Source organism: Nycticebus coucang, chromosome 3 (assembly GCF_027406575.1).
Source record: "Nycticebus coucang isolate mNycCou1 chromosome 3, mNycCou1.pri, whole genome shotgun sequence".
NCBI classification, from domain to species: Eukaryota; Metazoa; Chordata; class Mammalia; order Primates; family Lorisidae; genus Nycticebus; species Nycticebus coucang.
Genome location: NC_069782.1, coordinates 68,691,413 through 68,706,209, shown reverse-complemented (window position 1 = coordinate 68,706,209; position 14,797 = coordinate 68,691,413). Strand labels below are relative to the sequence as shown.

The following is a 14,797-nucleotide window of genomic DNA, read 5'->3' as shown; positions in this document are numbered from 1 at the left end:
TATTTGCTTAAGAATAGTTAGATTCCTTGCCAGTAGAGGAAGGTTGACAAGTCCTATTCTATTTTTAATTCTATTCTTTACTCACTGAGTGTTTAACACCCCCACGCCCCCAGAGAATTAATGAATGTTTAGTCCCAGAGGTAGAGAAAGACTAAGGTGTCTCATACCTCTTTTTGCAACTGGCTTTTCCCACTTAGAGTAACATTTTCAAGATTCATCTATGGGTAGTGCCTGTGGCTCAAGGAGTAGGGCGCCCGCCCCATATACCAGAGGTGGCGGTTTTAAACCCAGCCCTGGCCAAAAGGCAAACAAACAAACAAACAAACAAAAAAACTGCAAAGAAAAAGATTCATCTATGTTAGAGTCTATATCAGTCCTTCATTTCTTTTTATTGCCAAAGAATATTCCATTATATGAACAACAATTTTCTTTTAAATTAAAAAAATAGAATTGTTTTTAAGAAAATACCAATGGAATAACAACGCAGGAGTATGTAGATGTGGATGATACAAAAGACCAAAGTCTGTGAGCCTGCAGAAATCCCCCTTGGGTATGTGCACAGTCAGCATGAATAACCAGGTGTGTGCCTGCTGGGTGTGCAAACATTCTTTAATTCTGTGGTTTGGATGGGAAGGTAATTCATTCAGTCTTCCCACCAATACTGGTTTTTATAGAATAATCAATGAGAAAATGTTGGGCGTGATCAAGATATGCTCACTATCTGTTTCTTAATCTCTTCCAACCCTTCTCTTACAACAGTCTGTCCAAAGGAATAGATATGTTGCCTTAAAAATTAAACCTACCCAGGATAATGTAAAGTGGTTGAATGACACAGTAGCATTTATAACCCCAAGCACCAGAAGCAAAATCTAAATTCTTTTCAAGTACAGTATCAAAACTTAGGATTTGCAAGTCAGAATTTACATTGTATTCTAATAGCGACAGATTAAAATTGACAAATGCATTTACATGGATTACATGGATTAGATATTATAGGTATATTTCTCCTACTTTATAATCAGTGGTGATTATACCCTGTTGTAATAACTGCTACTACCACAGCTATTATTTTTGTTTTATTTATTTGAAGACAAGACCTTGCTCTGCCACCCAGGAGCAATGGAGCAATCTTAGCTCTCTATCTCACTTTCATCTCCAACTCTTGGACTCAAGTGATCCTCTTGTCTCAGCCTACTGAGTAGTTGGGACTATGGGTGCAAATCATTGTGCCTAATTTAAATTTTTTTTGTGGTGACAGGGTCTCACTACTTTGCCCAGGTTAGTCTCAAACTTCTGGCCTCAAGCAGGTGCTTGCTTTTTGAGACAGGGTTTTACTCTGCTGCCTACGCCTAAGTACAGTGTTGCTAGCATAGCTCACTGCCCCCTTAACTTCTGGGCTCAGGTGAACCTTCTGCCTTGGCCTCCCAAGTAGCTAGGACTACAAGTTCTCACCACCATGCTTGGCTAATTTTTTTTTAGTTTTTAATTTTTGTAGAGATGGAGTATCACTGTGCTTCCCAGCCTGGTCTTGAACTCCTGGCCTCAAGTGATCCTTCCTCAACCTTGGCCTTCTAAAGTGCCTGGATTATAGGCATGTAATAATCACCCCCACTTGGCCCTTAAGGTATTTTCCCAGAGAGAATTTAACATGCGAATTGATGAAAAAGGTCACAAAGATCTGGAAAGGCAAGAAGGCAATATTAGGATTGGGTTAACACCAGGGTTAACACTGACCAGCAGCTTAAACCTGGGAAACAAAAGGAAGAGGCCATCTTCCACTCTAGAAGCTTTAAGGGGGAGGAAGATGGTGCTGTGTGCATCTCTACCCACGTGTCTGAGATGGAGTTGCCGACCAGCTGGTGCTAGTATATTTGAGGGGTAACAATGATGTTGGTTCTATGTGTAGGTCAAAAAAACAAAAACAAAACAGGAAACTGGAATGATCGGGAAGGGAGGGGGGATGGAGGGGGGAAGGAGGAGGATTAATGGGATTACACCTGCGGTGCATCTTACAAGGGTATATGTGAATCCTAGTAAATGTGGAATGTAAAGGTCTTAGCAAAATAACTAAGAAAATGCTACAAAAGCTATGTTAACTAATGTGATGAAAATGTGTCAAACGATCTATGAACCAAGTGTATGGTGCCCCACGATCATACTAATGTACACAGCTATGGTTTAATAAAAATAAATAAATAAATAAAAAAAAAAAGAAACTGGAATGATCTGTTGCTACTGGCAACCCAAACAGGAAGAATCCAGCCCCATTTCCCCTTTCCTCTGTCCTCTCTCCCTTTTGTGCAGTGATTTTCAACTGCTGTGCGTTGGCACACTGGTGTGCTGTGCAAATTTTTAAAGATCATTAATTAAATTATTTTCAAAAGAAGTTTAAAGCACAGTAAGTATATTCTTTTTTTTTTTCCATTTTTTTTGATCAACATAATTTAAGTGTGCTGCAGAAATTTAAGGATAGGTTCAAGTGTGCCTCAAGATAAAAATGTTGAAAAACTCTGCTCTTGTGTCTCATTCGGCCAGAAGCTAACAAGAAGCCAACTGGTGTGAGGAGAACACCCTTGAGGCCCTGGGTGTGGACAGACATATTACAGCAGGGTGACTGGGTTAATGAATTGGCTGGGGTGAGGATGACCTCGTTTCTTGTAATTGATCATCTGTGAGAATGACAAAAGTCACTTAAACCCCAGCCCCACCCACCCAGTTGGGCTCAGAGAACCCCACCTGAGGCCAGAGATCCAAAGTTCAGTTCAAAGATGTTTAAACCTTGGCCCTGCCCACCCAATCAAGTTCAGAGTGCCTTTTGTGGTGGAGGCCAGAGGTCCAAAGTTCATTCCAAAGTCATTTAGGCACCAGCCTGCCCATCCAATCAAGCTCAGAGAGTCGTGCCTGGTGAATGGGGAAGGTCCAAAGTTCAATCACAAGTCAAAGTCATTAAGTACTGCCCCCACCACCCAATGGAGCTAAGAGATTGTCCTGAAGGACAGAAAACAGAGCTGCCTGAGAATTCCTGAGGAGCTGGAGATGGGTAGTTCACCCTCTCCCCAGAAAAGCTTGGACTGCTGGGCTGCTATTCTCACGCTGCAGCTCGGCAGCCAGCAGACATCCTCATCTTCTCAGTGAGCTCATCAAACACTCTGGACTCTACAGGGGGCAGTCCTTCCAGCAACTATGGTAGGGGAAGGGTGATCTTGGTGCTCAGGATTGCAGGAAAAATAGTTGGTCTTTTGTGCCAGAAGACAGAATGGGGCCTAGGCTCAGTGGTGGGACCTCAGTAATGAAGGAGGTCTGGGACTTGGCAACTGCTCTCCTGTGGGATAAGGTAAGGAAACTTTTGAACCCAGTTTGCTGGCTGACTGATTTCCCACCACGTAGCTCCTATTTGGAGGGAGGGGTCTCCCTTCCTCTGGGAGCTGGGCTTGTACCTGTTGTTTTTCTTCTACTTTCTTGTTTCTGCCACTTGGTTCAGCCTAGGTGATGTGTACTTCATGCAGTCCTCTCAGTGCAGAGCTCCTCTCATTTGGTTTCCATCCACTTTAGTCCAATGAGTCTAATATCTCTTCCTTTGAGCATGAGCCTCTGATGAAAACTGTTTTTAGTCAGCCGTCTTCCCACAATTCAGATTTGCTCTGACTTTTCATGCTGTCAGAATTCTTCTGCTGATTCCTCTTCATGAATATTTTCAGCTTTGTCCTCTTTTTCTCTTTTTTAATATGTTAACTAAACCTTTTTAGTTGCATTGATAAATGGTCCCTAATGTGCAGTTTTAACCTGCCTCTGCCACTTCAACCTTGTCCACTCCCTGCCCACTCCTCACTGTTGTAGACAAGTGGTGAATCTGCAGCCCCAGACAGTGTCTTCAGGGGGACAAGAATCAGTAGGTAGTCCTGGCCCAGAGTTCCAAAGTTGCGCTGCCAGTGCTGGCTCTGCCTACCAAATCAAGCTTAGGAGGCTGCCCAGCTGACAGCACTGGCTCAGAGTTCAGGAGAGATGCTTATGTGCTGGGCACCTTCCAGCCAATTGAGTGCTAAGAGCTGCAGCTCTGTGGACATTGTAGGCCCAAAGCTCAGACAAAGTCACTCAGGCACCAGGCATCACCTGCTCAGTCAAGCTCAGGAGGCTGCCACCCAGTGGGGTCGCAGGTCTAAAGTTTAGATAAGAGTTGCTCAGGTACCAGGCCCGGCCCACCCACTTGAGCCCAGGAAGCCTCCACCTGGTGGAGAGTACTAATTCAAAGTTCAGTCCAAAGTCACTTAAACCCCAGCCCTGCCCACCCGATCAAGCTCAGAGAGCCTTGCCTGGTTGAGGCCAGAGATCCAAAGTTCAGCCCAAAGTCACTCACACACCTGCCTGCCCATCCAATCAAGCTCAGAGAACTGTGCCTGGCAGAGGGGGCAGGTCCAAAGTTCAGTCAAAAGTGAAAGTCATTGGGCGGTGCCTATGGCTCAAGGAGTAGGGTGCAGGCCCTGTATGCCGAGGGTGGTAGGTTCAAACCCAGCCCCGGCCAAAAAAACTGCAAAAAAAAAGTCAAAGTCATTAAGCACTGGCCCTGCACACCCAATGGAGCTCAGAAGTTGTCTTGCAGGGCAGAAAACAGATCTGCCTAAAAATTCCTGAGGGGCTAGAGATGGGTAGTTCACCCTCTCCCTGTCATAGTTTGGACTGCCATGCTATTGGCTGGCAGACTTTCTCAGCTTCTCAGTGAGCTCACCAAACACATGGGCCTCTAGAGGGGGGAGTCCTTCCTGCAACTAGGGGAGGGGAAGGGTGATCTGGATGCTCAGGATTGCAGGAAAAATAGTTGGTTTTTTGTGCCAGACAGAATGGGGCCTAGGCTCAGTGGTGGGACCTCAACAATGAAGGAGGACTGGGACTTAGCGGTTGCTCTCCTGTGGGATAAGATGAGCAGACTTTTGAATCCTGTTTGTTGGCCTGCTTGGGTAGCCCACCAGGGAGCTCCCGTTTGGGGGGAGGAGTCTCCCTTCCTCTGGGAGCTGGGCTCATACCTGTTGTTTTTCTTCCACTTTCTTGTTTCTGCTGCTTGATTCGTCCTGGGGGATGTGTATGTATCTCACACAGTCCTCTCATTTGGTTTCCATCCACTTCAGTCCAATATCTCTGCCTTTGGGCATGAGCCTCTACACAATTTGTTTTTATTTCATGGATCCATTTATTTCATGGATAAATTTCTTAGTAGATCCTAGGAGCTTCAGAGTATCATCCATTATAATGTGCAGTTTCAATCAATTAATTTACTTTGTAGACACAGGGCCTACAGGAGGCCCAAGAGTGTTTTGAATTTCTGGCCTCAAGTCCTCCTGCCTCAGCTTTCCAAAGTGATACTGTGCAGTTTTAAGCTGCCTCTGCCACTTCAACCTTGGCCAGTGTGTTCATCAGCACAGGTTAGGTTACACTGCGCAACCAATGTAACCTAAGACAATCAAAGTTTAGTCTTGGAGCCATTGAATGGAAGAGCCAGATTTTGCGTAAATAATCACATGATCAAAAACATAATTGTATTTGTTATTATTATTTTTGGCTAGAGTGCAGTGGCATCATCATCTCTCACTGTAACCTCAAACGTCCAGACTCAAGCCACCCTCTTGCCTCAGTGTCCCAAATAGCTAGAACCACAAGCATGTGTCAACAGGCACAGCCAATTTTTCCATTCTTGTAGGGACTAGGTGTCACTATGTTGCCAAGGCTGGTTTTGATATCCTGGCCTCAAACAATTCTTCCCTTGCATTGACCTCCTAAAGTGCTAGGATCAGAACCTGCTGCACCTGGCCTGATTTATGAAGTAATCTCTGTTCCCAGATCTGTTCATTCTCCCTAGTAATCCTTTGTCCCTCACCAAAATCTTTGTCTTCCCCGACCCATAACCTGTTTTGCCAGGATGGTACATAAGCTTTTGAACCCCATTACAGAATCCTGTGTATAGCTGCCTTTTGTGGGATGGAATTAATCCCAAAGCAGGCAAATTTTTAGGTAATTGAGGAAAATAACCTACTTAACTGAAAAATCTCATTTCTCAGACATGGTAGTTAACAGTATTCTTTTTCAAACCTGACAGTTTTCTGGACTGAAAGCAGAAGGCTGAACAGCCTTTAGCATTTGTTCAGGTGACTCATGACCCCCAAAGTTTCAGATGGCCGCCCCTGCATTTCAGCCACCTTCTTCAGTAAGGCAGATTAGATTCACAGTAACCCTATCTCTCTCTCACACACACACAAACAAACAAAAAAAAAAAAAAAAGAAAGAAAAAGAAAGAAGAGAGAAGAAAAGAAAATGCTGAACAGAACATGAAAAACATCTAAATTATTATTTTCAATTTTTAAAATTATTATTTGTATATCTTCATAGGGTGCAGGTGATGTTTTGATACAGGCATACAGTGCGAATTAATCAAATCAAGGTAATTGAGGAATCCATCTCCTCAGGCATTGAACAATTCTTTGTGTTAGGAATATTCCAATTCCACATTTTTAGTTATTTAAAAGTACACCCTAACTTTATTATAGTCACCTTGTGCTATCAAATATTGTTCATTCTGTCTATCTAAGCATACTTTTTACACCCACTAAACCATTCCCACTTTACCCTCCCCATCTCCTCGGATAACTGTCATTCTACTCTTTGTCTCCACAAGATCAATAGTTTTTAATATTTAGCTTCCACATACAAGTGAGAACATTCGAGATTTCTCGATCTTTCTGTGCTTGGCTTATTTCACTTAAGATAATGTTCTCCAGGCCGGACCCCCGTCCCAGCAGTGGCCCGAAGGCTGCCGCCTGGGAGGGGAGGGAGAAGTGGCTCAGAGACAGGGCGCGCACACTCAGTTTAGTAGGAAAAATACCCCGCTGAGCTGGAGTAAAAGCAGGAAACCAACACAGCGGTGTCAGGAGGGTTTGCATGGGGGTGATGGGTCTGGGAGGTACACAGGGCATCGATCACGGGAAAATCTGAGCCTGTTGGGTTCTAAAGCACAGGGAGCACAGGTGCAAGCCAGGCAAAACCGCAGCCTGATTACCCTGACAACTACAGTTTACTGTGCTCCTACCGCGGGTGTACACGGGCTGAGTAAGATCTGCATTAGCATCATGTTAGACTGAGTGAGGAAAACTGAGAGTCACAGAGCTCAATTCAGGAGCCAGGGCTCACGCCTGTAATCCCAACACTCGGGAAGCCAAGGCAAGAGGACGGCTTGAGCTCAGGAGTTGGAGACCAGAGAGAGCAAGAGACCCCGTCTCTACTAAAAATAGAAAAACCAGCTGAGCGTTGTGGCCAGCACCTGTAGTCCCAGCTACTCGGAGCCTGAGGCAAAAGGATCTCTTGAGCCCAGCTTTCTGAGGTTGCTGTGAGCTATAACTACATGACACTCTATCCAAAGCAACAGGGTGAGACTCTGTCTCAAAAAAAAAAAAAAAAAAAAAAAAAAAAATATATATATATATATATATATATATATATATATATATATAAAGATAATGTTCTCCAGTTCTATCCATGTTGTTTCAAATGGCAGGATTTCATTCCTTTTTGTGGCTATCTAATATTACACTGTGTACATGTATCACAATTTCTTGATTCGTTGATGGATGCTTAATATGATTCTCTAACAAATACAAAATTTTAAAGGGTAATGTATGGTTTGAAGAAAAAGTCTACAAGGAACTGTTAACTTTTGGTGTTATCTGGCATGATGGACAAAGAGACATGCGGAAGACATAGTATTCCAGCTACAATACCTAAAATACAAAGGATAACAAAGTGGTTGGGTGGAAAGACCTAGGCAGAGGGACTTGAGAGATAGGAAAGAACCTATCTCAGGAAAAAAAGAGGTGCAGAGTTACTGGGGCAGAAAGACTGAGGGAGGAGGGATAAGGCGTAGGAATCCAGCAGTCCAGTCTTTATTCCTTACCTAGAGGGCAGTGGGAGATCACAGAAAAGATTTTAAGAAGACTCCTGGCAGGTCAGACTTGCAGGTTTGTTTGTGTGTTTGTTTTCTGTCTTGACTCTTGGTCTCAAGCAATCCTCCCACTAGGGCCTCCCAAAGTGCTAGGATTATAGGCATGAGCCACTGTGCTCAGTCTCTAACTTGAATTTTAAAATAACCGCTCCTGCTGCATTTGGAGACTATCTTGAGGAGGGGGATTTTCCTTGAAGCTGACACTGTGTAAGCTGCCAGACCTTCTGAGACACTGGGAGAGGCTATCGGTGGCTGCACTAATTCTGCATTGGCATTTTTGTATTTTTGTTAAAGAGGGACTCTTCTGCGCAGGTCCCATAATACTTGGATTGGCCCCTTCCAGGCTAAACTTACAAATCCATGCTTAATAATGGGGAAAACCTTTAACCAGGGGTGTTGAAGAGCAAAACCACAGATTTTGGTGCCAGGTAGCCTGTTGCACGAAGTATCCTTCTTGGGGGTGAGCAGCTCTGGTCAACTTATGTAAAACTGGCTTTTAAAAAGTTTTATTATATATATTTAAGGTGTACAGCATGATGTTTTGATGTTCATATAGATAGTTAAAAAGTTAGTATAGTCGAGCAAATATCCACCATCTCACATAGCTAGCCCTTGTTTTGTGTGTGGCAAGAGCATCTGAAATCTACTCTTTTGGCAAAAATGTGGAGTCAGTACATTATTCCTAAGTAAAACTCTCATGCTGTGTGTCAGATCTCTAGATTGTTCATCCTTCACATCTGCTACTTTGTATCTTTTTGACCCATAAAAGGATACAATCGCCATTTCTCCTCCCACCATTTCTTTCCTATACCACTTTTATTCTGTGTGTTTTATTATTTTTTTCTTAGATATTACATATAAGTGAGATCATGCTGTATTTTCATTTGTGTGTCCAGCTTATTTCGCTTAACATAATATCCTTCAGATCCATCCATGTTGTGGCAAATGGAATATTTTCCTTCTTTTTGAAAGATGAATGCCACATTTTTCTTATCCATTCATCTGTTGACAGACACTTCGGTTTTTCCACATTTTGGTTATTGTGAATAATGCTTCAATGAACATGACAGTGCAGTATCTTTTTCTTTTTTGAGACAAAGTCTCACTACGTCACCTTCGGTACAGTGCTGTGGTGTCACAGCTCACAGCAACCTTAAAGTGTTGGGCTTAAGCAATTCTCTTGCCTCAGCCTCCCAAGTAGCTGGGACTACAGGCACCCACTACAATGCCCGGCTATTTTTTTGATGCTGTGGTCATTGTTGTTTAGCAGGCCTGGGCTTGGTTCAAACCCACCAGCCCTGGTGCATGTGGCCGGCACCTGTGGCCGGCGCCCTAACCACTGAGCTATGGGCACCGAGCCAGGGAGTGCAGTTATCTTTACAAGGTACTTATTTCATTTCCTTTGGATATATACTTAAAATAGAGGTTTGTGGGTTGTATGGTAGTTCTTCCTTTTTTTTTTTTTTTTTTACTGATATATCATAGTTGTACATATTTTGTTGGTACATGTGACATTTTGATGTGAGCATATAATATGTAATGATCAAACCAGGGTAATTGGGATACTCATCACTTCAAACATTTATCTTTTTTTTGTGTTAGGAACAGGACAAATCTCTTCCAGCTATTTTGAAAGACACCATAAATTGTTGTTAATTATAATTTGCCTACTATACTATTGAATACTAGAAGTTATTCATTTTATCTAACTGTATTATTACTGTCATTAACCACCTTCTCTTCAACCATGCCTCCCTTCCTCTCCTCCCACTCCTCTCCTTCCCTCCCCAGATTCTGGTAACCTCATTCTCATTTCTTAATTTTTTTATTTCTTTATTTCTTATTTTTATTCATTTATTTTTTGAGACAAGGTCTAGCTGTATTGTCCAGGCTAGTGTTCAGCCATGTGATCTCAGCTCACTGCAGCCTTGAACTCTCTGACTTAAGCAATCCTCCCAGCTCAGCCTCCCAAGTATCTGGGACTACAGGTGAGCATCACCATGCCTGGCTAATTTTAAATTATTTTTTTTTGTGTGTGAAGATAAGATCTTGTTATGTTGCCCAGGCTGATCTTGAACTCCTGGACTCAAGCTATCCTTCTGCCTCAGCCTCCCAAGTAGCTGGAACCATAGGCTCTGGTAACCACCATTTTTAGCTCTGTGGCTCCAGAGAGAGAGAGAGAGAGATGGCACACTGGCTAAATACTTGCGATGCTCTGACTAGCTGATATTCAGGGTTCCTTCTACTGCGTAGTTCTGACAAGCCACAGTTCTGCATCCGGATGCTTCCTTAGGAGCATTCTGGAGATAGAGCACCATATAAAATACAGCCATTCAGGATGCAGGTGTGGCCTGTACTTTTACAAACTCCCAACACATCTGTTTTCGTGAAAGAAGACAGGTCGAGTCTTCAGTTTCTCCATTCGTGAGAGTGAACCCTGGAGAAAGCTGACTATTGAGAAAAAGAGATCAAAGCCATAGCTCCTTTCACAACAGCCTCCTGGTTTAAGCAGAGTGAAGATTCCAACACATTCTTTCAAAGCTTGTCAGCTATTTATTAGACATTTGTTATGCTGATCAAAGACTTGTTATCTGCCCTCCAGAAATCATAATTTCCAGCGTCTCATCCTGGGTGAGAGGGCAGTGTCAATTGGAAAGACTATTTGAAGTAGCTTTCTAGGAAAAGTAGAAGTGGGAAGTAATGGAAAAGAGAATGAAGGTAATTTTCCTCCAGCATGGGAAAAGTGGTGATGGCAAAGGCTTAGAGGACATTATTAGGGTGGAAGGTGGTGAGTAGACATTGTATTTTTTTTTTTTTTCTTTTTTGGTGGAAAATCTTGAGCTTTATTTAGTTTTTGCTTCATGGGAGAAAGAAAAGCACAGGTGCACAAAGTAGGATAAGTGAATTTCACTCTTAGGTTGCATTAATAGAGGTAGAGCACCCAGCTAGAGGGAGGTGATGTAACTATTACCATCATGACTGATGCTAAGTTTTGACTGGCTTGCTCTAAGAAGAACAGGGATAGATTAAAGGAAAACCTGCACAAAGGGTGTGATATAAGAAGAACTGGGTACCATTTAGTCTTGGGAAGAGAAGATATTGGGGAATGGTGAGAGCTGCCTCTAAATATCTGTGGGGCAGAGAAAGTCCCTGAAGGAGAGCACCCTCCCTGTCCATTCTACTGCACATAGAGCTTTTTCCGGAGGGTGCTTTGGATTTCCGGGTTTGCTTTCCTTGGTTTTCCTTCCTGAACCAGCTCTGCTTCTGCCATCCGCCGGGTCACCTGTAGCAATAGGCATGGTCAGCTTGGGGGCTGGGCCCCTGGAAGAGTTGTTGTAATGGGCTTATGGGGAAAAGGTTAGGGAACAGGGCAGGTGGGTATCTAGGTCCTATGAGGAAAGACGTATAGGTCTCCTCCTGTGCCATCGTTCCTATAGAATCATTGGCTGATCATTTAAAAAAATTTAAAATAAAATACATAATCATTAGAAGAAAATTTTTGGTTCAAACATTGTTTATATTCAAGGGGTTCGTTTATGGATGCTTATCTGTACATCATCTAAACTACCTCACATCCTGTGGGTTTTGGGATTTCCTGCATTAGAGAAGGTTGTTGTTGTAAGATGGGCATCCTAGTTTCTGTGCTGGGACCCCAGTTGGATTCGGGGCTGGGGGAGATGGAGAGAGGCTTAAAGGTGTCTCAGCTTACTTTGCTTGCCCTCTGCTCTACCTGGACAGGGTTCCAGATACCTTGTTCCAACTCACCTCTGTCAGAAGCTCCAAGATGGGTCCTTTCCTCTCTGTGAACACTTCAACTAAGATCTGGATGAAGCAGGAGCCTTCCTGATCGTGTCTGTAGGCAATGTACCCTGGGGAATTCCAGAGAGGTAGACTCAGGGGAGGCCCCTGGGGAGGGTAGGCAGAAGGAACCCTGGAAAGGGGTGGGTTCTGGAGGAGAGCAGGGGTGGGAAGGAAAGAGGAGCAGAAGCCACCCTGGGCCAGCTGGGAGCTTTTACCCTCCACCGTGGAGAAGACATGGAGGGCATCTGTGTAAGTTGGGATGGTATGGGGGCTGTCATCTGTCATCATCACCATCTTATCTCCACCTACTGTTTCTCCTGGGTCCCTTTGTTCTGCAGCACCAAGAAGAGGAAAACATGAAGTCAGAAAGGAAGGTAGCAAAAGGAGAAGGAATGGGCGCAATGGCTAATTTCTATAATCCCAGCACTTTGGGAGGCCTAGGTGGGAGGATCTCTTGTGGCCAGGAGTTTGAAAACAGACTGCACAAGAGTGAGACCCTGTGTCTATAGAAAATAGAAAATTAGCCAGGTCTGGTGGCAGGTGCCTCTAGCCCCAGCTACTTGGGAGGCTGAGGCAGGAGGATCACTGGAACCCAGGAGCTTGAGGTTGCTGTGAGCTATGATGATGCCTCTGCATTCCAGCCTGGGCAATAAAGTGAGACCCTGTACCCTCTACCCCCAAAAGAGAAGGTTTCAGGATGGTCTTGTGGTACACCATGTTAGTTGGGGCTTTGGATCTGGGGTTGGGTTGGATTACAAATACAGACTGTGTTGTTAGGTCTGTCCCCACCTCCTCGACAGGCCTGCACGATGTACACCTTGGGCTTGGCTCTCAGGGCCTGGCAGTTCTTGTTGTTCAGGACTTCGAAGAGGTCCTCCAGCTTGACCATTTCCCCATCTTCCCCTATGAGGAAGCCTTCCTTTCCGTGCGCCATGAGCACCACAAAGGCACAGCTGACAGGGTCCTCTCGGGTATCTATGGCCTGCTGGAATTTTTCTAACTCTTCCTGGAATTGCTGGAGTGAGAGGGATGACCAGACCCAGATGGGTCCTTAGAGCCCACCCATCTCACCCAACACTCCCACCCGGGAGTTAGCAGCCCAATACCTGGGCAGTGGGGTTTCTCTTCATGGTACTTTCAAATCTCAGGTGTTGGAACATGCGTTTCAGGGCATCCAGGTCTGCCTCTGAACCTTCCCGGGCTTTGGTGACACATAGCGTTAAGGCCAAGCGGGCCCCTGACATGTCATATACCTTCTGAACCAAGAGACGACAAGAATCAGCAAGGGAAGGTTTAAGAAGAAGCAGATGTAGCCAAAAGAGGCCCCAGGTTAGAGTTGCCATGTAAAATATAAGATGTCCAATTACACTGAAATGAGGTTTGGTGCAGTGGCTCACGCCTACAATCCCAGCACTTTGGGAGGTTAAGGCAGGAGGATCACTAGAGGCCAGAAGATTGAGATTAGCCTGGGCAACATGTAGAGGCCCCATCTCTATAATAAATAAAAAAATTGGCTGAGAGTGGTGGTGTATGCTTGTAGTTCTAGTTACTCAGGAGGCTGAGACATAGGGTCACTTGAGTCTACGAGTTTGAGGCTGCAGTGAGCTATAATTGTGCCATTGCTGTCCAGTCTGGGTGATAGAGTGAGACCATGTCTCTTAAAGAAAATCAAATGAATAGAAAATACGTTTTTAGTATAAATATGTCCTAAACATATCATGGGATATACTTACACTACAAAATTATTTGTTGTTGATGTCAAATTCATATCCTTTGTTTTCATTTTCCAAATCTAGCTGAGGTCTAGCTCTGTTTTAGCCCAGCATGAACTTGGGCAAATTACTGCTTCTATCTGAGCCTCAGTTTCCAAATATAGACAATGAGCGTGTGATTTTAAATATCCCTTCCACTTGTCAGATTTGGCGGCTTTGCCTCTCTCCCTATCCTTCTCAAGAGTGTTCTGAGAATTCCCTAATTACTTCCTTACTTGCAGAGGTCTTGGAGTTTCCAAAGGTAATGCTGAGATCCTATATTATCTTATTTGAGGAAGAAGATGATAAGGGTCCAAGTTTCTTTTCTTTTTTTATTTTTTTGAGACAGAGTCTCAAGCTGTCACCCTAGTAGAGTGCCATGGTGTCACAGCTCACAGCAACCTCAAACTCTTGGGCTTAAGCGATTCTCTTGCTTCAGCCTCCCAAGTAGCTGGGACTACGGGTGCCTGCCACAATGCCTGGCTATTTTGGGGTTGTAGTTGTTATTGTTTTTGGCAGGCCTGGGCTGGATTTGAACCCTCCAGCTCCAGTGCATGTGGCTGGTGCCCTAGCTGCTTGAGATACAGGTGCTGAGTCATGGGTCCAAATTTCTTTTCAGAGGAGAAACAGAATACTGAGTATGATAGTGAGAAGAATTTGATCTTTGGAGACAGATGCTGAGTTTTACCTCCGTGCTCCAACTTGGTTCCATCTCTGAGTCTTTTTTGCCATTTGAATGATCACAAAGCACCTTCTAGCTCTGAGTTCACATGATTTTTTTCACCCTACCCTTCCTTTCTTCTTCTTCTTTTAAATATAGGAACATTTTTACTTACATTATCTAGCTTTCTTCAATAAGAGGATGCAGAAGCAGTGATACCATAATATTAATGAGCACCTCTGGGATCCAAATTTTGCCTTCTTAATACCATTCTCCTCTATAAGGAACCAAAGCTCCTCAGAGATATGGCTGATTCCATGTCTAGAGCAGGGAATGAACAAGATAAGCCTAAAAAATCTTGTGCTTAAAGCAAGAAATTGCTCAAAGAGTCATGGACACATGTGAAAAGAACATGGTAGTTAGCTTGAAGATGCTCCATTGGCTGCCATACTGGGCAATTAGAGAGTCAAAATAAATGATAGTAACACATTATATAAGACAATAAAGGGAATCAGGAGTCCATGTAGATATAAATATAAATATAAGTGGAGGTGGCACCTGTGGCTCAAAGGAGTAGGGCGCCAGCCCCATATATGGGAGGTG

General features: G+C 43.9%; 1 protein-coding gene across 1 annotated transcript; it reads right to left on the bottom strand.

The window, feature by feature from the left end:
• Positions 1 to 11,159: 11,159 nt before the first annotated feature.
• CASP14 (caspase 14) lies at positions 11,160 to 13,026 on the bottom strand. Its single transcript, XM_053583469.1, has 5 exons — positions 12,889 to 13,026; positions 12,572 to 12,797; positions 11,998 to 12,114; positions 11,747 to 11,850; positions 11,160 to 11,264 (listed from the first exon to the last, which is right to left on the bottom strand). Exons 1-5 carry the CDS (start codon positions 13,024 to 13,026, stop codon positions 11,160 to 11,162), a joined length of 690 nt encoding a protein of 229 aa, XP_053439444.1.
• Positions 13,027 to 14,797: the final 1,771 nt, after the last annotated feature.

Coding starts and splice junctions, on each gene's coding strand:
- CASP14 (XM_053583469.1), bottom strand. CDS start 13,026: ATGTCAGGGGCCCGCTTGGCCTTAACGCTATGTGTCACCAAAGCCCGG. Junction 12,115..12,571: donor CGTGCAGGCCTGTCGAGGAG/GTGGGGACAGAC, acceptor TTGGTGCTGCAG/AACAAAGGGACCCAGGAGAA. Junction 11,265..11,746: donor TCTTGGAGCTTCTGACAGAG/GTGAGTTGGAAC, acceptor CTATTGCTACAG/GTGACCCGGCGGATGGCAGA.